The 27,696-nt window shown below is 51.2% G+C and overlaps 3 protein-coding genes across 12 annotated transcripts; 2 read left to right on the forward strand and 1 right to left on the reverse strand.

The window, feature by feature from the left end:
* Positions 1–1,429: 1,429 nt before the first annotated feature.
* SLC5A2 (solute carrier family 5 member 2) lies at positions 1,430–8,622 on the forward strand. 5 transcript variants are annotated; one of them, XM_087417374.1, is made up of 14 exons: positions 2,067–2,231; positions 2,792–2,863; positions 2,940–3,044; positions 3,936–4,100; positions 4,443–4,548; positions 5,257–5,337; positions 5,479–5,708; positions 6,021–6,156; positions 6,400–6,507; positions 6,652–6,802; positions 6,926–7,094; positions 7,170–7,385; positions 8,181–8,310; positions 8,396–8,622. In XM_087417374.1, exons 1-14 carry the CDS (start codon positions 2,106–2,108, stop codon positions 8,620–8,622), a joined length of 2,022 nt encoding a protein of 673 aa, XP_087273500.1. In that variant the 5' UTR covers positions 2,067–2,105. The 5 variants fall into 5 exon arrangements, with proteins under 5 accessions (XP_087273498.1, XP_087273497.1, XP_087273500.1 ...); XM_087417372.1 differs by lacking the exon at positions 2,067–2,231 and adding an exon at positions 1,430–1,637 and having other exon boundaries at positions 5,257–5,708; XM_087417371.1 differs by lacking the exon at positions 2,067–2,231 and adding an exon at positions 1,905–2,038 and having other exon boundaries at positions 5,257–5,708.
* On the reverse strand, positions 7,569–23,322 carry RUSF1 (RUS family member 1). Of its 4 annotated transcripts, none has more exons than XM_004439475.3 (13): positions 22,855–23,248; positions 22,527–22,641; positions 18,003–18,048; positions 16,316–16,348; positions 16,121–16,226; positions 13,790–13,891; positions 11,701–11,771; positions 11,437–11,621; positions 11,298–11,355; positions 10,800–10,870; positions 9,734–9,877; positions 9,547–9,624; positions 7,569–9,038 (listed from the first exon to the last, which is right to left on the reverse strand). In XM_004439475.3, exons 1-13 carry the CDS (start codon positions 23,152–23,154, stop codon positions 8,941–8,943), a joined length of 1,407 nt encoding a protein of 468 aa, XP_004439532.1. In that variant the 5' UTR covers positions 23,155–23,248; the 3' UTR covers positions 7,569–8,940. The 4 variants fall into 4 exon arrangements, with proteins under 4 accessions (XP_004439532.1, XP_014650086.1, XP_087273501.1 ...); XM_014794600.2 differs by having other exon boundaries at positions 7,569–9,097; XM_087417375.1 differs by lacking the exon at positions 7,569–9,038 and adding an exon at positions 9,045–9,180.
* Positions 22,412–27,227, forward strand: AHSP (alpha hemoglobin stabilizing protein). 3 transcript variants are annotated; one of them, XM_087417379.1, is made up of 3 exons: positions 22,412–22,501; positions 26,538–26,616; positions 26,844–27,227. In XM_087417379.1, the coding sequence occupies exons 2-3, from the start codon at positions 26,542–26,544 to the stop codon at positions 27,045–27,047; spliced, it is 279 nt and encodes a 92-aa protein (XP_087273505.1). In that variant the 5' UTR covers positions 22,412–22,501; positions 26,538–26,541; the 3' UTR covers positions 27,048–27,227. The 3 variants fall into 3 exon arrangements, with proteins under 3 accessions (XP_087273505.1, XP_087273503.1, XP_087273504.1); XM_087417377.1 differs by lacking the exon at positions 22,412–22,501 and adding an exon at positions 23,308–23,413; XM_087417378.1 differs by lacking the exon at positions 22,412–22,501 and adding an exon at positions 26,176–26,365.
* Positions 27,228–27,696: the final 469 nt, after the last annotated feature.

A 27,696-nucleotide genomic window follows, 5' to 3' on the forward strand; every position in this document is an offset into this window, starting at 1 on the left:
GAGTTACTTTAACGAGATAGTCAGAGAAGGCCTCTGGGAGAATGTAATATCTAAGCTGAGACTTGAAGGTAGAGAAAGAGCCAGCCAGGCAAAGAACCTGAGGAGAGCATTCCAGGCAGAGGGAACAGCAAATGCAAAGGCTAGGAAGTAGGAAAGAGCTTGGCATATTGGAAGAAAGGAAAGAAGGCCAGTGTGGCTGGATTAGAGCGAGCAAGAGGGAGAGTAGCAGGAGATGAGGTTGAAGAGGAAACAGATGCCACATCTTGAAGGGCTTTGCAGGCCACAGTGGGGGCCTATAGATTTTATTATAAGTGCCTATAACCCAATGTGTCCTCTGGTCCTTGCCCCTGGATTTCTCTCAGGCACTTCAAGTTATCGCCCCCTGAAGCAGATGCTGTGTATGCCCTGCCCATATCTGCTTAGCCCACCTGGGAAATCATATGTAGACAGTTCCCAGACACCTAGTCTCCCCAGCTGCTTCCTGAGTTTCTGAGGGGAAGGAGGTCTCTGGAGGAAGGAGTATGCTCCTGTACCCAGCAGGCCTGAAGTGGGTGGGAGAGGTTCTGTAACCTCCAACCAGTTAGAGACAGCAATTGGTGAATAAATACCCCAGCTTCCTCGCCCCTTGGAGGTCAATTCTTCTTTTTTTTTTTTTTTTGTGAGGAAGATTAGCCCTGAGCTAACATCCAATGCCAATCCTCCTCTTTTTGCTGAGGAAGATTGGCCCTGGGCTAATATCCATGCCCATCTTCCTCTACTTTATATGGGACGCCACCACAGCATGGCTTGACAAGTGATGTGTTGGTCTGCGGCTGGGATCTGAACCCGTGAACTCTGGGCCACTGAAGCAGAGCACATGTACTTAACCACTACGCCACTGGGCTTGCCCCTGGAGGTCAATTCTGAGGTATGTTCTCCACAGTGTTTCAGAGGGTCCTCATTGGGATTGGGTTCCAATTGTTCACGGTGGTAACCTGTTAATCAACACACCATTTATTGGCTTTTCTCCTTTCTTTATCTCACTTCCCCACTCCTTTATGGCCATTACTGGGATCACCTCCCCCAGTAAAGCCCTTGCACCCCAATTGTCATCTTAGGGTCTGCTTTTGAAGGAACCCAAACTAAGGCATTCCTTAAACATAACTCATCATATTCCTCTAAAATATTGTTCTCTGTCCCCCATCTCAGGCATGAACCCAACTTCCATAACCAGAGATCCAAGTCTGGTCAATTCTTCTAGAAAAGCAGAGGTACAGATCCTCATCAACCTCCTCCCTTCTTATATCCAGCCCTGTGCTGAGCAATGCAACTCCAGGGATGAATCAGATCATTCCCTGCTCTTGAGGAGTCTTTAGGTAGTTGGGGAGATGACCTGTATGCAGGCAAGGACCACACAATGTGCTCAGAACTGTATCAGAAAAGTCAGAGAAGTCTTTCCTGAAGAGATGACATGGGCTGGGTATTGAAGGCTGAGTAGCAGTTGGCCATTTGGGAGGCAGGGAGGCACTCTAAGCAGAAGGCACAGCGTATGCAAAAGTTTGGCGGTATGAAAATATATGGGCTGGGCAGGCCAAGGGCATGGGAAGGAAATGTGACGCCACTCTAGATTTGGTACGGAGCAGCAAGGGGAAGAGCGGGTAGGAGTCGGGGCGAGGCGGGCTTGAACATCAGACTGAGGATCTTCTACTTCCTCCTGAGTGTGATGGGGAGCTATGGAGGGTTTCCGAGCAGGGGAGTGACACTGTCAGATTTGGGGTTGAAAATGATTCCTCTGGATTAGTCAGAACCAGGGGGCTGGCTCAGCCAGGCTCCCTAGGTCAAAGCTGAAGGTTAGGCATTTTAAGGGGGTGAAAGAAGTGATTTTTGAGCCTGGGGGACTGGGGAAGGGATGGGGGCTAAGGCCAAAAAGGGAGTGCTCCTTAACTCGAAAGGGTCTAGTTGCCCAGGACCAGCCTTCGGCCTTGATGAGAACTGATTCAGCAAAACAAAGCCGGGGAGGGGCAAGACCTGGGGGACTTGTCGGCTCACTGCCCCTGAGGTAACCATTAATCCTTCCCCTGGGGAAATCCAGGGGCTCATCCCTTGAGGGGCAGATCCTGGGCAGAATGGAGGAACACACAGAGGCAAGCTCAGCACCAGGGCTAGGGGACCAGAGGGTCCTAATCGACAATCCTGCTGATATTCTGGTCATTGCTGTTTATTTCCTGCTGGTCATTGGTGTCGGCTTATGGGTAAGAAGTCGAGGGGGTACTACTAGGGACCAGGCTTCTGGAGCCTGGGGGAAAAGTCTCAGGGAGACCCAGGTAGTGGTAGGGGCAGGATGTCTGCATCTTTGAGCGAGAAACCCGGGGCAGGGGGACAAGAAAGTCTTTTGATAGCCTCAGGGAGGCCGAGCCAACACTCATTCCTTGTCTTCCCAACTTTGGATCAGGCTAGTTGACGGGGTCAGTGGATTTTCATCAGAGACAACATTCTAAATGAGGTCTCTGTTCCTCTTTCTACATTATGGCTGACCAGAAGAAGCCCATAGGCCTGATCCAAGGCCCCCAGAAAAGTCAAGCTGAATCCAGCCACACTCTGGCTTGGGTAGTTGGACACTAGGTTAGGGACTGGGTCGCTATGGGTGCTTGGGAAGAGGTTGGGGGTGGGGTGGGGTGGGGTGTGAACCATTAGAGGAGCCGAGCACTGGTTAATCTTCAGCCTGAAACAAGGCTGAGGAATGTGTTGAGGAGGCTAATGAGGTCCAAAGATGTGCCCCAAACCCAGGTCTCCCTCCATTCCTGTCCCCCAGTCCATGTGGAGAACCAACAGAGGCACTGTCGGAGGCTACTTCCTGGCGGGACGAAGCATGGTGTGGTGGCCGGTGAGACACGCTGGGCTATGGAGTGGGAGGAGGCCTAGAGAAGCAGCCTGGCTCATCCCCATCTCTGGCCACCCAGGTTGGGGCCTCTCTCTTTGCCAGCAACATCGGCAGCGGCCACTTCGTGGGCCTGGCAGGGAGTGGTGCAGCAGGCGGCTTGGCTGTGGCTGGATTTGAGTGGAATGTGAGGCCCACTTTTGCCAACAACCTCCACCCCCAGTGGGAACCCCTGGAAGAGTCAGACCTGGGGAGGCTCCAGGCAGGGGGAATATGAACCTGGAGGTGGGACTTCCTAATTGGGTGGGGTTGGGCTTCGAGTGACGGTCACACCCCCAGCTTGGGGGCAAGGGGATGTAGCAGATGACCACTTTCAGGGCAGGGGTAGGGCCTGCTCCTGACTTGCTGTGTGAGCCTGGAACAGCTACTACCCTCTGTGGCCTTGATTTTCTCCTCTGAAGTGGGGTGAACAGCCTCAAAGATAGTAAAGTGCTTGTTCTGATGGTCTCTGAAGTTGTGGCCTGTGAAGATCTCTGGGCCAAATTAAAGGACCTTGCAGAAGTGGGAAGGAGACAAAGCTCTGGGACTGAGGCTTGCTTTGGAGGGTTGGAGAGACCAGGGCTTTGAGCTCAGAGCTTCCTGGAGGAGGAGGCCTCTGAGCTGAGCCTTGAGGGACAGAAGGTTTGGGTGGATGGAGAGGAGAGGGGAGGCAGCCCTACTTGGAAGAGGCTGGGGTCAGGCTGAGGGATCCGTGCTTCGGTTCATGTGCTACAGGGGGCAGGGGGCATGGAGGAGAAGAGGAAGATAGGGAACATCTTGGGAGGAACAGGCCAGGGCTCACGGTCTGGGAGGGCAAGGTGGACTCCAGTTTAAAGGCCCAAGAAGGTGTCAAGACCCCATCCCTTAATGCCCAGGGACATCGTCTGCAGTTGTGTCCTCTGGGCCCCAGGTGCGACCTCTTCTAGGAGTAGCACATTCAAGAAGAGAAGCAAGTTTCTCAGACTCTTCAGGGGCGAAGGCCCGATTACAGTAGGATCTCAGACGGGATTCACCCAGAGCTGTCGCGCTGGGCCCGCAGGCGCTGTTCGTGGTGCTGCTACTCGGCTGGCTCTTCGCGCCGGTGTACCTGACCGCGGGCGTCATTACGATGCCTCAGTACCTGCGCAAACGCTTCGGGGGCCATCGTATCCGCCTCTACCTGTCGGTGCTCTCGCTTTTTCTGTACATCTTTACCAAGATTTCGGTGCGCATGCGCGGCGGGCGGGGCGGGACCCTGGAAGGGCGGGACCCTGGAAGGGCGGGACCCAGGAAGGGCGGGACCGCGGAGTAGAGGTCTCCAGAAAGCCTTGGAGGGGGCGGGATCAAAGAGAAATCGCTGTAAGAATCATGACAGAGACAGGCCCTGGCAGGAGTAGGTTTCTGGGGCCACGGCCACAGTGGGTGGGAGTTGGGAAGGGCGGGCCATTGAAAAAGGAGGGGACCTTTGAGGCGTGGCCATGTAGGACTGTGGTCTGAGCAGGAGGTGGACCTGGGTCTCTGCCCTGACCCCTGGGTCCTGACCTGCGTGCTCGCTCCTTACCCCAAGGTGGACATGTTCTCCGGGGCGGTATTCATTCAGCAGGCTCTGGGCTGGAACATCTATGCCTCTGTCATCGCGCTCCTGGGCATCACCATGATCTACACTGTGACAGGTGGCCGTGGCAGGGGCTTAGGGAACGGAGCCGGCTCGGGAGCCGCGCTAGGAGTGTGGATGTGAGGGCGGGTTGAGGGGAGTCACCATAGCAAGCGGGGTGGGGAGGTTCTGAAGTGTGATGTGGTCCCAGAAGGAGAAGGACCTAAATCTTTGGAAAGCGAAGTCCTTCTCTTTCCCCACTGTTCCTTGGATTTGGACTGGAAGTTCAGAGCGCTGGGCCCGTGCTGGGCCCGGGAAAGAGGAAGATTTTATTTAGCAGCTCTTACTCTTCTTGAACGCCTGGGAGGGGAGAGGGGACTTGGCCAGTCTCCAGGATTGCTCACCAAACCCCGTGCAGTTCAGAGGGTCCCGGGGTGGGGCCCGAGGCCAGACACTGGACCAGAGTGGATGGGGCCTGGTCTCCGGGATGGGATGGAACTGAGAATCGGACCTTAGAGAATCACCCCTTCCTGTTACACAGACGAGAAAACTGAGGCCTAGAAGGGGAACTTTAGTGAGGGTCTTGCACGTGGGCGCCTGGCCAAGGGGACATCAGTGGAGCCTAAAACCCAGCTACCCTCCTGACGCCCGCGTGCAGGAGGCTGGGGAACGGGCCATCGTTTTGAAATTTGTTCTCCAGGAAGGGGCACCTTTTTCAAATTCGCACGGACACCGCATGTAGGGGCAGCCTGTCTGGGTTGTCCCCACTGACCCAGGCCTGTTGCAGGAGGGCTGGCAGCGCTGATGTATACGGATACCGTGCAGACCTTCGTCATTCTCATGGGGGCCTTCATCCTCATGGGTTACGGTACGGGTATCAGCCAGCGGGGAGGTCGCGGGTCACAGAGCTCTCAACCTGGGGGCACGGACTTTGCGCATTTTCGGCTTGTGGGTCCTAGGGAGGGCCTTGGCGCGGACGCCAGGTCCCCTGACGGCCTTGCTCTTACAGCTTTCCACGAGGTGGGCGGGTATTCAGGGCTTTTTGACAAATACTTGGGGGCAATGACGTCGCTGACGGTTTCCGAGGATCCGGCCGTGGGCAACATCTCCAGCTCCTGCTATCGACCCCGCCCCGACTCCTACCATCTGCTCCGGGACCCTGTGGCGGGGGACCTGCCGTGGCCCGCGCTGCTCGTGGGGCTTACCATCGTCTCAGGCTGGTACTGGTGCAGCGACCAGGTGCGGTTAGTGCTTGGGCGGGGAGCAAGGCTGGTGCGGAACCAGAACCGCTGTGGGCGGAGCTGAGATGGGCGGAGCCTGAACCCATCAGGGGAGCTAGGTCGAAGGCGTGGCCTGAGGGGGCGGGAACCGGACCAGGGTGGAGCTAAACCAGATGGAGCCGGATCCAAGAGGCAGGGTCTGCATGTGGAACGAATTGCTGGCACCTCTGAGCCAGAGGCGAGTCCTGAATTAAAGCGGCGAGCTGAGGCAAGGCCCGAGGGAGGGGGTATCCAGGACTGGATGCAGGTAGTTGAATGCCCCTCGTCGCAGGTCATAGTGCAGCGCTGCCTGGCCGGGAAAAACCTGACCCACATCAAGGGGGGCTGCATCCTGTGCGGCTACTTGAAGCTGATGCCCATGTTCCTCATGGTCATGCCCGGCATGATCAGCCGAATTCTTTACCCGGGTAACGACTTCATCCCCGCCCCGACCAAGAGTCCTATGTCCCATCCAGCCCCTTTGTTGTGCAAGGATCCAGGTGCCTGTCTCCCATTTCCGTTACCATGTTAAGATTTGGGAATCTGGTCACCCAGTCCCATCTCCCACCGGTGGTCCCATCTCTCCTCCACTAGGATTCCCCGTCCCTGCTTTAGGGATCTGAGTTCCCAGACTAGGTCCCGTCCTAGCCGTGTCGTGCCGTTTCCCGCAGACGAGGTGGCGTGCGTGGTGCCCGAGGTGTGTAAGCGAGTGTGCGGCACTGAAGTGGGCTGCTCCAACATCGCCTACCCGCGGCTCGTCGTGAAGCTCATGCCCAGTGGTGAGGGCGAGCACCCGGGTATTCCCCTGCTCACACGCGCAGACACGCTGCAGACTCCCGCTGGGACAAGTCACCCCTCGCCTAGCCCACACCCTCCCAGGACACCCTGGTGGCCCTAGACTCATGGCTCCCATTGGCCCGCAGGTCTGCGCGGACTCATGCTGGCGGTCATGCTGGCCGCGCTCATGTCCTCGCTGGCCTCCATCTTTAACAGCAGCAGCACGCTTTTCACCATGGACATCTACACGCGGCTACGACCCGGCGCAGGCGACCGCGAACTGCTGCTAGTAGGACGGTGCGGCCTGGGTTTACCTCCATCTCCTCATCTACTAACCAGCTCGGCGTCGGGGCAGGGAGCACCGGTAGAGTTGTGGGGAGATGGAGGTCCTGGGTGACATCTCATGGCCACCCACCACAGGCTCTGGGTGGTGTTCATCGTGGCCGTGTCGGTGGCCTGGCTACCTGTGGTGCAGGCGGCGCAGGGCGGGCAGCTGTTTGATTATATCCAGGCAGTCTCCAGCTACCTAGCGCCACCTGTGTCCGCTGTCTTCGTGCTGGCGCTCTTTGTGCCCCGCGTCAACGAGAAGGTGAGTGTGTGTATGTTGTGAGCCTGGGGCAGGACCAGGACATCCCCAGGAGGCTGATGCTCTCTCCCCCCACAGGGTGCCTTCTGGGGACTGATTGGGGGCCTGCTGATGGGTCTGGCGCGCCTTATTCCGGAGGTCTCCTTTGGCTCTGGCAGCTGCACGCGACCCTCGGCATGCCCAGCTCTCCTCTGCGGCGTGCACTACCTCTACTTTGCCATCGTGCTCTTCATCTGCTCTGGCCTCCTCACCCTTGTAGTCTCACTGTGCACAGCACCCATCCCGCACAAGCATGTAAGTGCCGGCCACTGGAGGGGCACCAAACATGCACCACGTGAGCTAGTGCAACCTTCTCCACCCGCAGTCTGCCAGTCCCCTTCCAGGAATGCCCGCTGGGGAGGACCAATTTCTACATAGGGCTGGTGAGGGCAGGCTAGGAGTGCATTCTGAAGTTGCATTTGCAAATCAGGCACACTGTTTTATTTAAATGACATTTATTTGAGGTGGTTTGGGAGGACATGACTTGAAGATTGTGGGGGAAGTGATTAAAGCCCCCGAAAACCCTTGGCATGGCCTTTGGCACTCAAAACACAGAACCTGACTGGTGGCTGAGCAGGACAGAGTACTATAGTGAAAGCCCACAAAAGGGTTTGGTCTTGTGCTGCTGCAGGGCGGGTGCTCCAGGGCAGGGCTGACTGGAGGGCAGGACAAGAGAGCTGGGCCAGGAAGGATGGGCAGGATTCGTCAGTGGAGAAGGGGGGAAGGCAGCAGGAGGAAACTATGTGAGCAAATACCCACAGGAAGGACCACTGTAAGGACTGTAAGACTAGAGTCTAAAGTACGGTACTGCAATTTTGAGTGTAGACAGGGGACTTGGGGTGATGAAGCAGGGGGGTGAGCAGGACCAAGAGGAGCTCGGGTTTAGTTGGAGGCAGCCATGGAAGGTTGGCTTTGAGTGAGCTGAGCCCGGGCTGGGTATGCAGGCTGGACAGAGAGGAGGTTAGGGAGTGCCAGTGTGGACAAGAGGCCTGAAGATCTGCGGTGAGGGAACAGAACTGCCACTTGGTCTCTGTTCCCACCCTTCCCCAGCTCCACCGCCTGGTTTTCAGTCTCCGGCACAGCAAGGAGAAGCGGGTGGACCTGGACGCTGATGAGCTGGAAGGTCCAACCTCACCCCCTGTACAGAATGGGTGCCCCGAGCATGCAGTGGAAATGGAGGGTAAGGCACTGCCCCAGGAGGTGGGGTAGGGAGCTGGGGGAGCCAAGTTCCCTCACACTAACTGTAGGGCCTCAATTCTTCCCAGAGCTCCAGTCCCCAGCACCAGGCCCATTCCGCCGGTGCCTGCTCTGGTTCTGTGGAATGAGCAGGGGTGGGGCAGGCAGTCCGCCAGCTCCTACCCAGGAGGAGGTGGCTGCAGCAGCCAGGCGGCTGGAAGACATCAGTGAGGACCCGAGCTGGGCCCGTGTGGTGAACATCAATGCCCTGCTCATGATGGCTGTGGCCATGTTCCTCTGGGGCTTTTATGCCTGAGGCCAACTGTGTTGGACACCATAAGCCACAGCCAGGGCAGGGCTCAGCCTCACAATGAGTGGGGGTGAGGAGCCTGCAGTGGTGAGAAGGGAGTGGGGCAGGAGGGGGAGGGGGAAGGCCCTGGTTCCCCTTCTCTCCACCTTGTCTCTGCCTGGGGTCCAGTCCATCTGACTGGCAGTCACTTCCTCTGAGGCCCTGGCCAACCTGCCACGCAGTTCCCCTAAGCAAAAATAAAGCTGCCTTTCCCACGTTCTGCTGTGGCCAAAGTGTCCTTGCTCCAGGCTCCTGTCCTGGGACCTGGACCTCTGTCTGGGCTGCTCATGAGAACTTCTTTTCTGGAGACAGGAGCCATGTGGCCCTCCACTCATCCACCTCTAGCTGGTGCTTCTCAGTCTTCCAGCCCGCATCCTGCAATCCTGGGGAGAGGTCATGGGGGTGCTGCCGGGACTGCTGGGGAGGAGACTCTGGGCTGCCCCTGGGGAGGAGGGTGAGGAGCGGCACAGGCCGGGCGCGGCTTTGTGCACTGCTTAGGCTCCCCTTGCTTCTCCTGGGTAATCTCTGGCGTAAAATAAGGTTAAAACCTCATTTGGTTGCAGCAAGAATTCATTGAGCTAGCACACGGAAAAGGGCTACAATAGAGTAGGTGCCAAATAAAAGACCATCATCAGTAATCTGGGAGCCTCCCCTTGCCACCGGTTCTTCAATGCCAACTGGGATTACACAAACTGTCAACACTGACACAGCCCTCAGGGACCATCCTAACCTCCCTATCCTGCAGACAGGGAAACTGAGGCCCAGACTTAAGCTCACAGAGAGAACTGCAGTCCTCCACCTCCCAGGTGGAGGGGTGGGGATGGGGAGGCAGGGTCCCTGGGCAGAAGGCCTCAGAGGCCAAGGAGCCATAGGGCTGAAGGATGTTGTTACCTTTCAAGAACTTTGGGAATAGCTTGTCCAACACTCGGTGCGTCTCCCTGACGATGACCCAGCTCTCTTTCTCAGGACCTGGTGGGGGAAGGTGACCCAGAAGCTCTCAGATCTCCAAGCTGAACAGGGAGTCCTTCCTTTTTCCACCCCACTTCTAGTCATCTGGTTTAGATTGGGAGGTGCTTACCTGCCTGTACTCGGTTCCTCAGTTCCTCCAGCTCTCCCGGGAGGGGCCCATCTCCCCGCAGGGCTCCAAGCACCAGCCCGTGTGTGGCGGCCCTCAGGACGGTCTCAGGGCCTGCCATCTGGCTCAGAACTACCTGTACATGGTCTGGAAAGACCCAGGGACAGACTGGTACCAGGGAAGGGCCACCTCCCTAAACACTCTCAACCCTGCCACCCTGCTTCATCCCTGTCTGCCCCCAGAGGCCTTGGCCTGGCATGAAAGGCCATCTCTCACCCTTTCCTTTCCAACTTCATCTCATGTTGCTCCCCAATGCTCTGGACACAATGAAATGCCCAACTTCCAAATACAACTTCACAGCAGCTCACTGAGGTTGGTTCATTTTGCATGTCTTTAATGGCCAGTGAGAATAAGCACCTTTTTTTTTTTTTCTTTTGGTGAGGAAGATCAGCCCTGAGCTAACATCTGCAAATCCTCCTCTTTTTGCTGAGGAAGACTGGCCCTGGGCTAACATCTGCGCCCATCTTCCTCCACTTTACATGCGACGCCGCCACAGCATGGCCTGACAAACGATGCGTCGGTCTGTGCCTGGGATCTGAACCCCGGGCCACTGCAGCAGAGCGCGTGCACTTACCCGCTATGCCACCAGGTCAGCCCAAGAATAAGCACCTTTTAACAGACAACTAGCAGACCAGGAAACTCGAGTACTTGTTTCCTCAAGTGGTGACCCCAGATGGAGAGAAAAGTGGCTCCTCAGGGATAACCCAAGGCCATACTCTATGAGTAAGTGTGTTGCAATGTACAAAGTGCTTGTACATACCTTTTTTGATTCTCATAAAAACACTGCAGGTATTAAGGCAGGTATTGTTAGCTCCATTTTACAGAGAGATAAAGTGAATTTCATTGGGGCATGCAGCTATGATTTGAATGTGTCAAGTCTCGTCCAGAGCTCACTCCAGGACACCAGGCAGCCTCCAAACTGTCCAGGGCTTGGGGCCCTGAAGCTGGAGGAATGAGAAGCTGAACCCAGGAGGGCGAGTCTAAGGCTGGGAGAATGTGGCGCACTTACTTTTTGACTGGTCCCAGTGAAGGAGGTAGGGTTCTTGGTGCCCCTCAACCAGCTGTTGCAGCTCAAAGACACTGAAGGAAAGAGAGTGCAGTGGGGGAGGAGAAAGCAAAAGTAGGAGCAACCATCCAGTCAACTGAACAGCTACCTGTTAACCATAACTGACCATCCTTCATCTGTCCTTCACCCACTTCCCAGCTCTCCCTCAGTCATGACCCAGGCACCCCACATCCATCCTTCCTTTCTTCCTGCATCCATTCCTCCATTTTCCTTATCCACCCTTTCCTCCTTCATCCAACAAATACATCCATTATATCTACTCTGTGTTATACAATCTGCTGCCCTCAAGCACCCATACTGACCCCGAAGTCTGTTCAGTAGAGATAAAGAACCTAGAGCAGAGAGGTGGGGCCTGGTCAGGGAGGCCAGTGTGTAACTGGAATAATGAGCATGTGTGGGGAGTGGGAGTAGTGAGTAGGTGGGAGACACTGGGCCACTCACCTGGAGATCAAGCAGTGTAGGGGGACGCCCAAAGATAGAGACACAGATGGCCAGAAACCTGTGGGAAGCTGGAGTCAGGATGTCCAGGCAGGGGGAGACACTGGGAGACACAGAACTTGAGACCAAGGGGTTGGGTCACCTGTCCACAGTGGTTCCATCTGATTGGCTGAAGTGGGGCCAAGAACCTCTCCACTCTGAAGGAAGTGCTTCAGGACCAGCCAGAGCCGGCCCTCGTTCAAGGTCTCTATGACAAGGGCTCGGACTGCCCGGTAGTTGGCGTAGATGTGGAGGGCAGTGAGGAGGAAGAAACAACCAAGGCTGAAGCTGGGGTGACAGAGTAAGGTGGTCAGTGGGGGCAGAGGCCTAGCTGGGCACCTCCTCCCCGCCCTTAATCCCAGCTTACCCAGGGGAATCTGACACCAGAGGAAGCATCAAGAGGCTGACCAGGAGCCCTGCCAGGTTTACCAGCGTCTCCTGGAAAATGGCAGAGGGGTTGGGAATTGGAAAGCTCCCCTCCAGGCTAGACTAAATATCCTTGAGTGCCTTTCACCACAATCCTCCCTCCTCTGGAACCTCCCCAGGCTCCCTATACTGATGAGGGTGCCTAGTAAATTTTTAATATTTTTGTTGAGGGAGCTGTCATTTAAGATACCAGCTGCTTTTCTGCCCAGGTAGATGCAATGCTGTTGGAATGTCTTCTTTGTTTTGCAAGAGTCACCTGAGTAGCCCTACACTCAGGCAAGTGAATGTCCATAGAGCGTGGAACTACTTTTATTTGGTGGTTTAAAAAGGCTGATCACCACCAGCCCATTGGTATGCAATAACTGGCAGGCACTTTTGCAAAGGGGTCAAGGAACCACCCAGGAAGAAAGGTATAAGATCTAAACCTCTTCCCTTGAGAATCAGTGTTATCAGACCCCTCTGATGGCCCGAGATGGCCTGACTGAGCTCACCCTAGGGGAAAAGACTCCAGGCCACCTGCCCCCGACTCATCATGAGGGAGGAGTCTGGATAGGTGCCCCTGACTATGGGGTCCTCAGGAGAGTTGGTCCTGGCAGAGTGGGCCTGAGACTAGAGGGCTCTTCTTACTCAGCCATCCTGGCAAGGGGGTGGGCCATGGAAATAAAGGCTGTGGGTGTGACAGTAAACTGGGGATCAGGGGCCTTGGGAGCTCAGGAGCAGAGGAACCTCCTCTCCTCTAGGTGGGAACAGTCATTTCTGGCAGCCACATTAAGTGGCAACAAAGCAACATCAGCAGAAAGCAGGGGCCTGCTGCAGGACTGAGCACACGTCCTGGGTTGCTCCTGTGATGTGTTACCGCCTCTGTGGACTGAGGAAGCCCTGGGGCCTTGGAAAATACAGCTTGAGGGTGAGGGGATGGCTGGGAATTAGAAAGAGAGCAGATGAGAGACAACAGGCATGAAGCTGGGAGATCCTACAGACTACGGCCTGGATTGTACTTATTTCTCCCTCCCTAACCACCTATGGAGGAGATAACGGGGAAGAATTAGTCCAACCACTTCCTGAGAGAAGGGACGTGCCCAAAGGTACCCAGGGAGACCAAAGCTCTCTATGCCTTATTTCCTCATCTGTAGAATGGCAACAATGAGTACCTCCTGCACAAGACCATTGTAAGGATTTAATGAGTTCACAGAAATGAAATACTTGGCACATGGTTAATACTTAATAAATATTAGCTTGTGTTAATATTATTGAAAGGAGTGAATCTTAATTTTTTTTCAAATGAAGTTCTATTTAGAAACTGAACAAAACAATATAAGAGAAGGCCAGAAAAGTAGGACTGGACAGAACAGAGATTTCTAAATTGCTTCAGTCAAAGAAAACCATGTCACACTTCTGACCTCCCTGGGCCTCACTTCCCCCATCTGTAAAACAGGGATAATAACAGTATCTACCTCATAGGGTTGGTGTGAGAGTTAAATGATGCAGTGCACATAAACACTTAGCATGGGGGCTTAGGAGGGGATCTAATACCTGTAAGATTCAGCCTTAGGGGTGTCCCCACCCCTACTGCAGGCTCCCTTGGTCAGCTGAGGGGCTGCCAGAGGGCCTGCTAAACTGCTGAGTGGAGGCCTTTGCCCAGTGACCCCAGCAACCTCACATGCTGAGCACTTTTTGACTTGCCAAGTGCTTTAACATGTGGGCCTCATGTGATCAGAACATCCACCTCCCAGGGTGTGGCTCTAGCCTACAGTGGGCGAGGGCCAGGGCAAGGGCTCACTCTCAGGCACATGGGCAGCAGGCAGGGGCTAAGATGATCAGCTTAGACTTGCCACCAAAGCCCGTGTCCTCATATCGGACTACCTATCCTGAGAGTCAGAGCTTGGGGCAGCACCGACATTTCTTCCTGTGTGTCTCCTACTCCTACCCCCAGAAGCACTCAGGTGCTTCTCTCCATACTCCCAAATTGTGGCCTGGCCTGATGTCCCCCCATTCTCCCCCACACTATCCTTCTAATACCGGCTGCTCACCTGACTGCTATCCTTGGCTGACACATCGGCCATGTTGTTTCTCCGGGCCTGGTGCATGGTCAGTGCAGCCCGGGTGGCCCCGCCAGCCACGCTTACAATGCACTGGTGGGGAAAGGGAAGAGTGAGGGTCAGAGCAGCCATGAGCTGTGGCAACACAGTTGCCAAGCAAATGGCTCACACTAGCTTGAGAAAACCACGCATTAGGCCACCACACAGCAAAACCCTGAATGCCGTCCTTGGTGTCTTGTTCTCAGCCTGCACATCCACTAGGCCCACCTCCTGTCTTGTTCCAGGAGAAGACTAAACTAAAGTTTTGCCTGCCATACCACCCTGTGGACCAGGCCCCAAGGAAACTCAATTTCTTTCCCCAAGGTGGAGGCCCAAAGACCATTCTGAGCCCACAACTTCCCCAGCCTCCAATTTCTACTTTGGCTGCACCCTCCCTGTTGTTGAGCTCCCAGGCCCAATCTGGTTTCTAACTTTATGCTTAACTTTTGCCTGCCTGTGACTAACTCCACTCTCTTCCTGCCCTAGTTGAGGCCTGTCCAAGCCTTCCAGGCCAGTTCAAAACCCACACCATTGGCCCCGACCTCCCAGGCACCTGGATCTCCCCCTCTGAGATCTAGGATGGTAAAGCTCATTGATGAGGATTACTGATCACCTTCATTCATCTCATATTTACCAAATCTCTTAGATGCCAGCCACAGATTTAGGTGCTGTGATACAATTCAGACACAACCCCTGCCCTCATGAAGCTTAAAAATCAACAGATGATAAACTAGTTATTATACAGGCAGAGTTTGTTCAAAGGTAAGAGGAATGTGGTGCAAAACGAGGCTGGAGTGACTGGCTCGGACCTGATCCCATGGAATCTTGCAAGCCTTGTTAAAGTCTTGATACTAAGAGCAATGAGGGCAGGAAAGTGACCTGATTTGATTTCCACTCTTAAAAGGATTATTAGGCTGCCCTGAGGACTGAGCAGGGGTGAGACTGGAAATAGGGGGACTACCTAGGAAGTAACTGTGCTTTTTCAGCAGTCAGGAGTGACCAGGTGACATGGAGGTGAAGAAGTGAACAGATTGGAGAGATTTAGGAGGGGAAATAACAGAACTGAATGGAGGTTTATTTGAGGGTGACAGGTGAGGGGGGAGGAGAAGGCATGGATGACAGCCAGGTTTCTGGTTGGTGTACCTGGGGGACAGAGGTGCTCGTCATGGAGACTAGAACTCCAGAGAGGGTTGGGGGTGAAGGGGAGAAGGAAGATTATAGCCCTGTTCTCTTTCCTTATTTGACAGATGAAGAGACTGAGGCCTCAAAGGTGGAGTTTAGTGCAGAATTTAGGCAGAGGTCACAATCCCTGGTCCACAGCTATAGTAGTGGTTTTCTCTGGGGTTTCCTGCCCCGGGGGAGGAGGGTTGCTCATGGCATTTAGTGCCTGAGCCAGGGAAGCTAAATGTCCTCCACCACAAAGAACTGCTGCATCCAAAACGTTAGTAGTGCCCTGTCGAGAAACACCGCTCTAAAGTGATTCTGAACAGGCAGACGGGCCTTTGAGATGGATCTTACCTGTCTTCTGAAGAGTCTTTACTCTATGCCAGGTACTTAACCCTGTGGTGAAGACAGGCTAAGCTCTTTATTGAACCTTGCTAGGCCTCAGCATCCCCACTGGATGAGGCCAACCTGAAGAAACTATGAGGGTGAGGGCCTGGCAGAGAAGAGCTCGCATTTACCCCACTTGCCCCGCCAGCCTCACTGTCCAGTCTGTGCTCTGTCTGGCCACCAGACCTTGACCTACGCTGTTCTTTTTGCTCAGAACACCCACCCTGCACCTTATTCTTCAAGACCCAGCCCCAGGAGAGGCCTTCCCGCCTCCTGTGACTGGCCAGATTCCCTGCTGAACCTTCTTGCAGCCCCCTCCACTTCCCATCTGGAATACCTGTAGCTATAATTCTATAAATATTTGTTTAATTATGTGTGGCCTTCCTTCAAAGACAAGAGGGCCCATACTCTGTGCCAAACTTGCAGTAGGCACCCAATAAATATTTTAGGGAAAGGATGAAAGGTAGCCAGAGGATTGGTCTCAAGATGTTGACACTGGGACACCATTTCTCTCTCAGCTCAGATCTCCCTCACCAGAACTGTGGCTCCAGAGACTGCCCTCGCCTGACTACCTGAGGCAGTGGAGGCTCTTGGGCTGGAGGAAGATCATATAATTGGGTCCAAGTAGACACACTTGAACTTTTTTACTCTTCTAGAAGCGCCTTGAACACAAGGTCCAGGCAGGGCTCAAGGCAGATATCTAGAGTATAGGGGTGCCCCAGAGGTAGGTACCTTGGCCAGGTTGCTGGTGCAGACGATCATGGTGAAACAGATTGGGTATACAGGAGCCATAATCTCAAGAAACATGGCTACATCATTGAGGATGTCAGCAAAAAGCCTGGCGGAGGGGATCAGAGGTTAGAGGTCAGAGGTAAGAGACCCTTATAATAGAAGACTCTCCTCCCCTCTGTCCCAGCCCCTCCTCACCTCCACTGCTTGGCATTACAGTCCAGTTTGCTCCTGTTGGGGAGGAGACGTTGGTTTACAATTTGGATTTAAGGAGAAAACACATCCTGTGGGCAGTGCAGGCCATCCTTAAGCTGAGGTAAGGTCCAAAGGTCTCAGGAAAACCCATACCCAAGCCAGATCTGTCCCAACACTGTCACTGCTGCCTGAAATGCCGTCATTAGCTGGGAGGACTTTCAGTGGTCACTTAGTGTTTCCCCCTTACTAACCCATAATGCACCAAGGAAAAAAACTGATTGTCTTGTGGCTGCTCCCCACCTTTGCCCCTCTTCCGAGAGAGGGTCTCCCTGGGTTCCTCTGCCATCTCCCCTCTACTTCCTCCTGCTCATCAAGGGTACCCAGCAAGAAGTGCACGTATTTTGGACTGGTAACCAATACATTTAGTGTAGGCCCTGCATCTTACAGATAACTAGCCCAGAGAGGGGATATGACTTCCCTCAGATTACATGGAGAGTGGGGGGAAAAGGCCAAGAGAAAGAGCCAGGCTCTGACATCCAAGCCTAGGATATTTCTATTACACAAGACGACGGCTGCCTCTTCTGCCAGGTAGAGTGACTCCCTGGCCCATGCACAAATACCAGGGGACCACTTCTCTACAACTCCAGTGGCAGGAGATGTTGCCGCCCCCAGCCCAGCTGAGAATTTGCAGCATTAGCCCTAACTCTTAATTTGCAATCTCCCGGAGGGAAACAGAGCATTCCTTGGTGAGGTCTGGGACACACATGGGGAGCTCTGGAGGAAACATATGACAAAGGCAGGACTAGAACACATGGGTCTGGTCTAGGGCTCTACCCAATAAAGCAGCCTGATACTACGGAAAGAGTACAGGCTTTAAGCTTAAATCCCATCTCACTAGTTACAAGCTATGTGATTTGGGTGAGTAACTTCTCTCTTTTAGGTTTGCTTCCCATCTGTAAAATGTACACATTTAATCCTACTCTACAAAGTTGTTCTAAGGCTGATACATATAGACAGCTTGTGAGGCATAGAGCTGTTACTAGCACCTAGTGTTTACTTATTATGTGCCATGTAATGTGCTAAGCACTTTGCATAAACTATGTCACTGAACTTCACAATGACAATGGCAGATACTAAGTCACTCTTGAGGTTGCCCAGTACTGACTCGAGGAAGCAGGCAGCACAACATCCTTAATCCCTTCTAGATAAATAATGACACTGATTCCATGTGGAACAAGGATCCTGATGACCTGCCCAAGCCCACTCCCTACTCAGCTCAGCAAAGTCCAACCAAGCGTCTGAGCCACCAAAGTAGCCTCTGGAGTAAAGTTATCCCTTTTGGATTAAGCACTGTCCCTTTCAGGCTTCTTTTTCAACATGCAAACTTAGAGCCTTGTGGCTCTCTGTGTTTTTCCGTGATGGGCATCAGAGTGGCAAATCAGTGCTCTTGAAAGCAGATCTGATCACAGCAAAGGCTCTGTGGCTCCACGGGTAGGTGACTCTGGGCAAGCCACCAGGATTGGGCACTCACTAAAGACTCCTTAGCTCTGAAAATATTAATTGCTAAATCTCCCCTCCCCTGGAGACTTGTAGGAGAGAGGGGGAGCTGAAAATACAGCCAGGACTGAAACAGACATGACCTGTCTGGGGAGAGTAGCTGGAAGTCTGCTGACTGGGAAGACAAACTCACCCCTTCCACCAGGCAAAGACGATGCGGCCCAGCATGCCAGTTGAATCTGGGGGAGAGAGGCACTGGTGAGAACAAGGAAGAGCTTTGGGGCCTGTGGGGCCTAGCAGACCCTGGCATTGAAATGGCTGATTCACCTTGGGTCACGGCTCTTGGGAGCTCAGTCTAGTAAGCTAAGTTCTGGATAGACACAGCTGTACAATGGGGTCAGAAGTACCTAGACTTAGCAGTTCCTCAGTATGTACCCAAGAGAACTATGTACCCATGCACACCAAGAGACATGAACCAGAAACATTCTTTGCAGCATTGTTCATAATAGCAAAAAACTGGGAATAATGCAAATGCTCATCAACAGGAGAATGCATAAATTCTGGTACATTCACTCAGCAGCATATTAGACAGCAGCGAAAATCCAGTGGACTATAACTACTCACATCAAAATGGGTGAATCCTAGTATTATAATCTTGCGTGAAAAAGTAAGCCATGACAACTCATACAGCACAATGCACTTTTCATAAAGCTCTAAAACAACTAAAACTAAACAATACGGTGTTTAGGTAAATATATATCTAAATGGTAAAACTATTAAAAAAAGCAGGAAATCTTGTGTGGAAAGTTCAGAGGTTATTGTTGATATTCTAGCTCTTAGGTTGGGTAGTGAGTTCACTGGTGGTCATCAGACTATAAATAAATAAAAGATTTGAACTGCAGGTTGGAGACAGAGAGCTGGGGATGCAAGGCAGAGGGAGAGGCCTCCTTAGGCCCGGGAGAGTCAGTGAAGTCTCCAGAATCAGCTAGACCTTCATTTGTACAACAAATGCTTACTGGCTACCTACTCTGTGCCAGGCACTACAGGAGGCATGGGGGATACAACAGTGACCCAGAAAGTCATGGTTCTAGGCTCAAAATCCAGTACAAAAGCAGACAGCCATCAGTATGAAAAACACTGGTTTAGACTAAGGATCAGTTAACTGTGGTCTGTGGGCTTGCACTCTCTGTTTCTATAAATAAAGTTTTATTGGAATCCAGCTGTGCCCATTCATTTACAGACTGTCTTATGGCTGTTTTCATGACACAACGGCAGAATCAAGTTGCTGTGACTGAAACCATACATCCTGCAAAGCGTAAAATATTTACCATCTGGTCCTTTACAGAAAGTTGGCCAACTCTTGATTTAGACTATACCTCATACTGAGAGCAGCACTCGTTAAGTTCAACGGGGATCACAAAGAACTGTTTCAGAACCAAACAACTGGCAAGGCTTCATACAGGAAGGGACAGATACAGTGGGCAAAGGACTCCCAACGTGTTTGAGCTTGAGGGTATGGACCTGTAAGTGGGGGATACAAAGAGATGGGAAACTAGCTTGTAGGAAGGAGGGCTGGGAGCTTCCCACAACATGTGAAGGTGGACACAGGCCAGCCTTCCCCATTTTCCACTGCAAACAGATGTACTCACCCCTTGCCACAACCTCCATCCTTGGGCATTGAGGCCTTCTAAGTAGACATCTTTACCCAACCCTGGACTTGAGGGGGACCACTAAGCACTCTGATGGACACCTGAAATACCTATGCCTTTCAATCTTTACAACAATCCTATGAGCTTGAGAGGGTTCATTCCTTTTCACAGACGAAGCAACTGAAGTTCAGAGAAGACAGGTGAACAAAAATGGGACTTTTTACAAGAAAATCTGGATTTGCAGCTTTTCTGGAAGAACCTGAAGACATGGCAACACCGGGCCTGCCTTCCCTTACCGCCACAATTGGCTGAGGCTGAGCAGCAGCTCCTTTGTTCAGAGGAGGTATGTGTACGACACATCTCCCCTCCGGCCTGCTCTGCTCCTCCATTTCTGTCCCTCCTATATCCCTGGAAGCAATACCCACTGAGGTGGCTTTACAGGCCTCCTCCCTCTATCACTCACCTTATATACTCTTCTCTTCAAGTACATTTTATTCTATACAAAATTTTTTTTGTTCCATTTAAGATTTTTGTATTGCATCAACTTAGTGACCGAACATGGCAAGATGACTTTTACTGATTGAGAGAGAGCTCACTGGGCCAGACTCTATTTTTCTTCCCTTTGACTGCACTCATATCCAATCAGGTGTACGTCCTACACACAAGGGCCACTTGGCAGAAAGGGGGCCTGTTGTTTTATGAGAGGCAGGCTGCAGGGCCCTTGTCAGAATACGGAGGTTGGCTCTAGGATGCAGTAATGACACAGACCCTCCCTATTATCTGGCAGTCAGCACTGTCCACTAGACTAGTAAACTTAATTCCCACCTACTCTTCTCTGCCTCACTTACAATTAGCTGAGCTGTAAGATCTAGAAGCTTCTGAGTCCTACCAAGGATCCATGTATCTACAAATTGTACTTGGCTCCACTCTAAAACCCCACCTGGCAGAAGAGTGTGGTGGTTGCGAGTGGCACCCAGGAGTCAGTCAGTTTGGGTCCAAATCCCAGCCCTGTGCTGCCTTAGGCAAGTTGTGCTTCAGCTTTCCCCTCTGAAAAACGTACTAATAATGGCATCTACCTAATATGGCTGCTGCAGAGATTAACCTACATTTTACTTATAAGTGTGCAAAATGCCTGGCATACAGGAGGCTGTCAAAATATTAGCTGCTGGTAGTATTACTATTTTTTTTTTTTTAATTTTTTTTGTGAGGAAGACCGGCTCTGAGCTAACATCTATTGCCAGTCCTCCTCCTCTTTTTGTCCCCCAAAGCCCCAGCAGATAGCTGTATGTCATAGTTGCACATCCTTCTAGTTGCTGTATGTGGGACGCGGCCTCAGCATGGCCGGAGAAGCGTTGCGTCGGTGCGCGCCCAGGATCCGAACCCGGACCGCCAGTAGCCGAGTGCGCGCACTTAACCGCTAAGCCACGGGGCCGGCCCCACTATTGTTAATTATGAGAACTGACATCATGTTCCACTAAGAGATCTGCAGATGAAAACGACCATATCAAAAAATTCTAAGGGAGTTTCTTGTATAAAGCTCTGCATACAAATTTCCCATGTTTGATGGAAATGAGTTTGTAAAATCCTTTCTAATTAAGAGGGCTTCTTTTAATATCAACAACAGGCTCTAAAGTAAGTGGATATTTTCAAATCTTAGAGTGCTCTTATTTTTTTTGTTAATAACCTGAGTTGGACATATATAGGCAACATCTTGGTGGTAAGGCTTAGAAATGACATAACATCAGCTACTGACCCTAACTCCTACTGCATTCCAAACACTTAGCCAATAGGAGAGCAACAGAAAAGATCCAAATAAAGCACAGTGTGGTGGTATGAAAATGTGTACTCTGGAACTAAACGTTCTGGGTTCAAATCCATTCCCTACCACTTACTGGCTGTGACCCTGGGCAAGTTACTTTTCTGTGTCTGAGTTTCCTTGTCTATAAAATGGGGATAATGACAATACTACCCATCTCAGAGCTATTGTGAAGACTGAACAAGTACATTTAAAGACTGGCATATAATAAGCACTGCTTGCGTGAACTATTATTATTAAGAAAAGAGACAACTAGGACAACAAGCCACAGATCACTACCACTTCTCCACTGACATGTACCATCAGAGAAAGAGCTTCTTTCCAGAGGTGACTCATATTTGGTCAGTCTCCTCAGTCTTAACGGTAAAGGTGCGAGCAGGGACCTCTCGATTCTCTGAGAGATCCAGGGAGGCTCAACAGAGGTGTGGCCAGGCTGATGCTAGGAGCAGAATGAGCCTTACCTTGGGTCTGATTTAAATCCGCACTGGGAACAGTAATGAAAAACAAAGAACAGCGGAGAGAGCCATGTGCTCTTCCGATGTGGAACAGTTTCCCTTTTCTTCTCTACTTCACTCTCTAGATGGCACAGTACCAAATTCTAATTTTTTTTTTTAGTGGTTTTTCAAAAAGCTGTACATTCAACAGACGATTACTATAATTACTATTTATAGCATCAGAGGATCTAAAATGCCTTTCATCCTTCCCAGAACCTCCTCTCTCCTACTCAGGACCAACTACAAGATTGTGTTTTCTAGAACTAATCAATTTCCTGCACCTCAGGCAGCTGGCAGTTTTATCCAATAACACTCTTAGGCAGTCCTCCACAAAGAGACTAGGAGTAAAGGGGAGGGAACAGTTAACTTAGGGATCTGGGCTCCAGATGATTTAGGGCCTCTGAACAGTATGTATAGGGAACAGAGTGCCGCTACAAGGCTGGCTCTCAGGATGAGGGTATTCCAGCGGTGGGTGCCTAATTAATAGCTGAATAAAGCCGATAAGATCTTTAAAATTTACTCAGTAGAATTCTGTTTTTTAACAGGGTACCAGGCACTGTTCTAGGCACTGGGGAGACTTGGCTCCTAGATACAATCAGGCACGAGTCCACAAAGATACACATCGCAGCCTAAAGCTAGAGGCCAGCACTCTAGCAGGGGCAAAGGAGGGGCTGGGCTCTGCAGTCGGAGGAAGAAGGGGCCAGGGAGATGGCAGAGCTGACATCAGCAACAGGTGAGGCTCCAGGACCCAAGCTCACCTTTCACGAGCCAGGTGGCCGTGGCAGCTGAAACAGAAGCTTTTGCGTTCCCTACCCCTATGCCTAGCAAGACTGCGTGGGTGGCCAGGGAGCCGGAGAGGCTGGAAGCAAAAGCCTGCAGAAGAAAAGAAGTGGGGTGAGGAGTGGGCGCAGGAGTATGGGGGCCTAAATTCTATTATCAGCTCTTCTTGGTGTGTGACGTGGAACACGTTACAGCTCCGCTCTGGGCCTCCTTCTCCAGTCTATAAATAGAAAGGGAGAGGTGGCCCGCACTGTTTCCCTTACCCCCGGCTAGATGCCGCCCCCTACCCGAGTCGGCCGGGCTGACCTGCACAGAATCCCATAGCTGGTAGGGCAGATAGTCCGGGCTGACGCTATCGGGGAAGCCCTGTGGCAGGAACACGGCCAGGAGCCGGGAGAGAAGCGGTGAGGCGGTCCCGGGAGCCCCCTCTCCACCCCCATCTCGTCCTTCGGGTTTTACTGTGACAGGCCCAGAGAACCCCCACCAGCGCCACCCCCAGGCCTCCCACTGCAGGCCCCCGTCGGCGGCGGCGCAGCAGCTCCGGGCCGCCCCGGAGCCGAACTGCTCGGAGCACAGCGGGGCCTCAAGACTCGCGTCGTCAGCCATGCCGGATCTCTTCCTTCGGCCCCACTTGAGAAACGTGGCAAGACTACGTTTCCGCTCGGCTACGGCGGCTGCAGAGGGGCAATCTTCCTTCGCGAAAGGAAAGCCGCTCCCGTGTCTTCGTTTGTCCAGCCCAGGAGCCAGACTCTTCCTCTCTGACCTCTCGGACATCTCAGGGCTGATCCTGGCCTTTGTTCTTTGTAGCATTTTGTAGCTGGGCTGCGGGAGTAATGGGGGCCCTTTGACCCGCCTAGTCCTGGAGGTACCTGCATTCCTGTGACCTACAACTTCCAGCTATGGGGAGAAGGAAAAAGGGCGTACCTAGGGAACCATTGTGTTGTGTGCCCCGGGGCGGCCACAGAATTTGTAACTGGGTGACTTTGGGCAAGTCAATGTCCTTCTCTGGGCCTTAGGTACCTTCTTTGTTGTGAGACCAGGGACTATATTTTACTCCTTATTTTATCCTCGGTACATAACACATAGTAGGTGCTTAAAAGATATTTATGAATGAATGAATGAATGCGTGATGAGAAGAAGTTGGACCAGATGATCCCTGAGGCTCTGTTAAGCTTCCCTTTTTTTTTGTTTTTCCTCCCGGCCTCTCTGGCCTTCTGATAGGGATTCTCTGCCCTTCAGCCTTCTCCAAGACTGAAAGAGGATTATTTCTGAAAGGATCCTAAGGACATCTGAGGAATGAGAAAATCAAGGGATTGCAGTTAATAGTGTCAGAAAACAAGAGAAATAGGCAAGAAGTTCTTGTGTGTTTATTGGGGAAGAGGGTCCATGAAGTTGGAGGGAGAGTCTAACAGTGTTTCTCTCCCTCCCAACTCACATCTTTTCTTTTCCCTCTCTCCCTTTCTCCTTCTTATCTAGTGCAATGTACTGACTCCAAAGTAGAAATTTGCAAAAAGTGCCCTCTCTTTATCAGAAAATAAAACATCCTGGTTCCTCAGCCTGGAACACCCTTCTACTCCACATTATCTTATCTGAGACCTATACAGAGTCTCTCTGAGGCTGAGATAGACCCTGAGCACTTTTTTTTTCCTTCTTTGTTTTACGTTTTGAGTTTCCTGTTAGAGTGAAAAATTGAAGGGTAACAAACATGTAATATTTTAAATGTTAGCTTCTGTGAGTGTATTGAGCTTGGAGGCCGACCTCTATGAATGAATTCCATCAGAGGGCCTTAGTTCTGTCACTTAGTATCTGTGAGATCTTGGGCAAGTTTCTTGTCTCTCTGTCCTTCAGTTTCTTCATCTGAAAAATGGGAATAATACTAATTCTTACCACATAGGGTTGGGATGAGGATTAAATGAGTCGTATGTGTAAAGCTCTTAAACTATGTTTGGCACATAGTACATGCTATTTAAGTGTTGACCATTATTTCGAATTAATGTCAAGTATTCAAATGTGAGGCCCTTTGCTCCATATGAGGCAGGTCAAATGGCCACTAGCATCACCATATAATTTATTGTCCAAATCAAGATTTTTGAGAGTGTCATTAAAGGAAGCGCTATTAATAATTACACTGGGATAACAGGTGGAGCTGTCCTGGGTGGATTGAGAGAGATGGTCATGCTATTTATTTCTCATAGTGGTAACAAATATTTTATACTCTAGATAAAGGAAAACATGTTCACACAAAAATCTGTACACAGGGGCGTAGTGGTTAAGTGTGCGCGCTCCGCTTTGGCGGCCCGAGGGTTTGCAGGTTTGGATCCTGGGCACACACTGATGTACCGCTTGTCAAGCCACGCTGTGGCAGCGTCCCACATAAAGTAGAGGAAGACGGGCACAGATGTTAGCCCACGGCCAATCTTCCTTGGCAAAAAGAGGAGGATTGGCATCAGATGTTAGCTCAGGGCTGATCTTCCTCACCAAAAAAAAAAAAAAAATTTGTACACAAATATTTATAGCAGCTCTATTCATGCTTGTCAAAAGCTGCAAAAAATCCAGATGCCCTTCAGTGGGTGAACGAATAAACAAGCTGTAGTGCATCCCTGTGATGCACACTCAACAAATAGAAGGAACAACTTACTGTTACTTGCCACAACTTGGATGAACCCTAAGGGCATTATTCTGAGTGAAAGAAGCTAGTCTCAAAGGAATGTACGATTTCATTAGAGGACACCCTCAGAAACACTGAACTGTAGTGATGGAGAACAGATAAGTGGTTGGCAGGGTTTAGGCATGGGAGTGGGGGTGACTACAAAGGGATAGCACGAAGGAGTTTTTTGGGGTGATGGAAATGTTCTGTATCCTGATTGTGGTGGTAGTTATGTGAATCTATGTATTAAAATTCATAGATTGTACACCAAAAGGAAGTCAATTTTGCTGTATGTTAATTAAGAAAATGCTGTAAACAAAAAAGGAAATCAGCAAACCTCTATGAGTGTATAGGTAGGTGCCTATGAATGTTGGTTTTTGAATGGAGGAAGACGTGACAGGAAATTCACACATCTTTAATGCTTGTTACTTTGTGAGGAGAGGGAGCAAAAAGGATCAACTTTTTCAGTGTACATTTTTCTCGTTTCATTTATTTTAACTAGTATACAGTGATTTTGAAATTTGAAAAACATCCACCAAAAAGAGAAAACATTAGGAAAATATTTAAAAAGAAGAAAAAGAGTATTTCTGCTTTGTTGAGTACCTGACGATATGGTAGAGAACAAGACAGATGTGTCTCTGTTCTTGTGGAGAGCAGCCTGGTAGGGTCCAGTCCCCACATCTTACAGATGGCTCATCTGCAAAATGTGGCTATCATCAGCACCTGTCTAATAGGATTTTTTAATAAGGATAAATACCTATTAAGGTATTTGATACTTGAAACAGTGCCTGGCACAAATGATAAATGTAATGTAAGCTGCTATTAATATATCATCTATGATGATGTGATATATCATATATCATCATATAGTTAATGTCAGTTTTGTTAGCATCTGGAGCCTGGATACTGGGATGTGGGGCAGAAGGCAGGGTTTTCTGGGTCTCCCCACTTATCTGTTTTTCTTGGCCTTGCTATCTTTCTAACTTCAGGGAAGCCTCTCCCTCCTTCCCCTCCCCTGGTTGACCTATCACCCTCCCTCAGGTCCTAGACGCAGGGCGTTTCCCTCTTAGGACTATACTTGACTCTTTGTCTACATCTAGCTTGGCACAGAGGGGCAGACATATCCTGAAAAGTGTGGGTGAGACATACATAGCACTCTTGGACCTGAAGGTGAGCCAACCTGGGAGAAACATGATCTTTCAGCATGGCAGGATTTGAAAGGTGTTGGAGGGGAGGTGGCCCCGCAGGGCACCAGGGATCTTTAAGGGGAGTGAGGGAATTGGAGGAAATACCCAGGGATGAGGGAAAAGGATACTTAAATTCTATTTCTTTCTCTAACCAGGCAGATGGCCCTTCTTCAGGCTAATAAGGATCTCATTGCCACAGGAATTAAGGAATTTAATGTTCTGCTGAATCAGCAGGTAAGCCCAGGTCCTCTGTTTCAAAGGACAGGCCTGGAGTGTTGGGGATGGGTGAGAGCAGAGAAGAGAGAAGAATTTGGAGCTGGGAGAGTAATGGTGGAGTTGATGGAAACAATTAGAAACAGGGAAAACAAATCAGAGAAAAGAGGATTTCAGAGTTTGTGGATTATTCCCGAATCGCATTGCTGACCACATTCGCCCCGTGCAAATCTCCCCCCACCCCCCAGGTCTTCTCTGATCCTCCTATCTCTGAAGAAGCCATGGTGACTGTGCTGGATGACTGGGTGAACTTCTACATCAACTATTACAAGGAGCAGATGGTGGGGGAGCAGCAGGAGCAGGACAGGGCTCTGCAGGAACTTCGGCAAGAGCTGAATACTCTGTCTGCCCCTTTCCTGGCCAAATATAAGGCATTCCTGAAGTCCTTGTGAGCACCCTAACCACCCACTGCCTTTCTCCTAGCCCAGAGACAGGCCTGCATCTCCAGGAAACCCTTAAATCCCGCCTCTGTATTCCTCAAATCCTCATGCTCTTGCCCGTTCATAGTGTTATTCTACCTTGAAACCTCAATAAAGACGGATACTGGTTTTTCCGGTCTTCTCTGCTCTTGGGCTCTGTTTTGGTTGTTGGTCCCTGACTTGTGGAGGCAGTTGGTCCCTTTTCTTTCAGCCCTGCTTCCTAGACGTGATCTTGGATATTTAATTCCTTACAGCAGAGGTTAGCAGCCTTAAGTAACCAATGGGCAGTACTGAAATAGGCTGAAGGAGGGGCCAAGCAGGCAGAGACTACAGAGAAAGTGCTGGGGGGAGGGATGGTAGGAAAAAAGAGGGAGACAGAGGCTCTCCAGAAACTGTGGTCCTGTGACATACTTGTCTATAGAGAGTTGATGGAAGTCTCCCGGTCTTCATCCTACACTAGGTGAAATCAAGAGTCCAACCGCCTCAATTTTCCAATCCCCTGCCCTTAATCCCAGCTTGAACAAAGTAGTAGGATCTTCTAACTCTAAAGACTACCACAGAATACCTCCCCGGAGTATCGCTGTGATTTAGAGTTGGAAGGGATCTTTGGAACCACTCAGCA

Source organism: Ceratotherium simum, chromosome 26, assembly GCF_057802395.1.
Source record: "Ceratotherium simum simum isolate JZ-2026a chromosome 26, ASM5780239v1, whole genome shotgun sequence".
NCBI classification, from domain to species: domain Eukaryota; kingdom Metazoa; phylum Chordata; class Mammalia; order Perissodactyla; family Rhinocerotidae; genus Ceratotherium; species Ceratotherium simum.

What these genes read in the sequence shown, in the direction of transcription:
- RUSF1 (XM_087417376.1), bottom strand. Translation starts at nt 23,322, where the DNA reads ATGTCCGAGAGGTCAGAGAGGAAGAGTCTGGCTCCTGGGCTGGACAAA. An exon ending in GTCTTTGCCTGGTGGAAGGG is followed by an intron (nt 16,349 to 18,002) that starts GTGAGTTTGTCT and finishes CCTCCCCAACAG; the next exon opens with GAGCAAACTGGACTGTAATG. An exon ending in GAGGAACCGAGTACAGGCAG is followed by an intron (nt 9,625 to 9,733) that starts GTAAGCACCTCC and finishes TTCCCCCACCAG; the next exon opens with GTCCTGAGAAAGAGAGCTGG.
- SLC5A2 (XM_087417370.1), top strand. Translation starts at nt 2,750, where the DNA reads ATGTGCCCCAAACCCAGGTCTCCCTCCATTCCTGTCCCCCAGTCCATG. An exon ending in GAACTGCTGCTAGTAGGACG is followed by an intron (nt 6,803 to 6,925) that starts GTGCGGCCTGGG and finishes CACCCACCACAG; the next exon opens with GCTCTGGGTGGTGTTCATCG. An exon ending in GCATGCAGTGGAAATGGAGG is followed by an intron (nt 8,311 to 8,395) that starts GTAAGGCACTGC and finishes AATTCTTCCCAG; the next exon opens with AGCTCCAGTCCCCAGCACCA.
- AHSP (XM_087417379.1), top strand. Translation starts at nt 26,542, where the DNA reads ATGGCCCTTCTTCAGGCTAATAAGGATCTCATTGCCACAGGAATTAAG. An exon ending in ATGTTCTGCTGAATCAGCAG is followed by an intron (nt 26,617 to 26,843) that starts GTAAGCCCAGGT and finishes CCCACCCCCCAG; the next exon opens with GTCTTCTCTGATCCTCCTAT.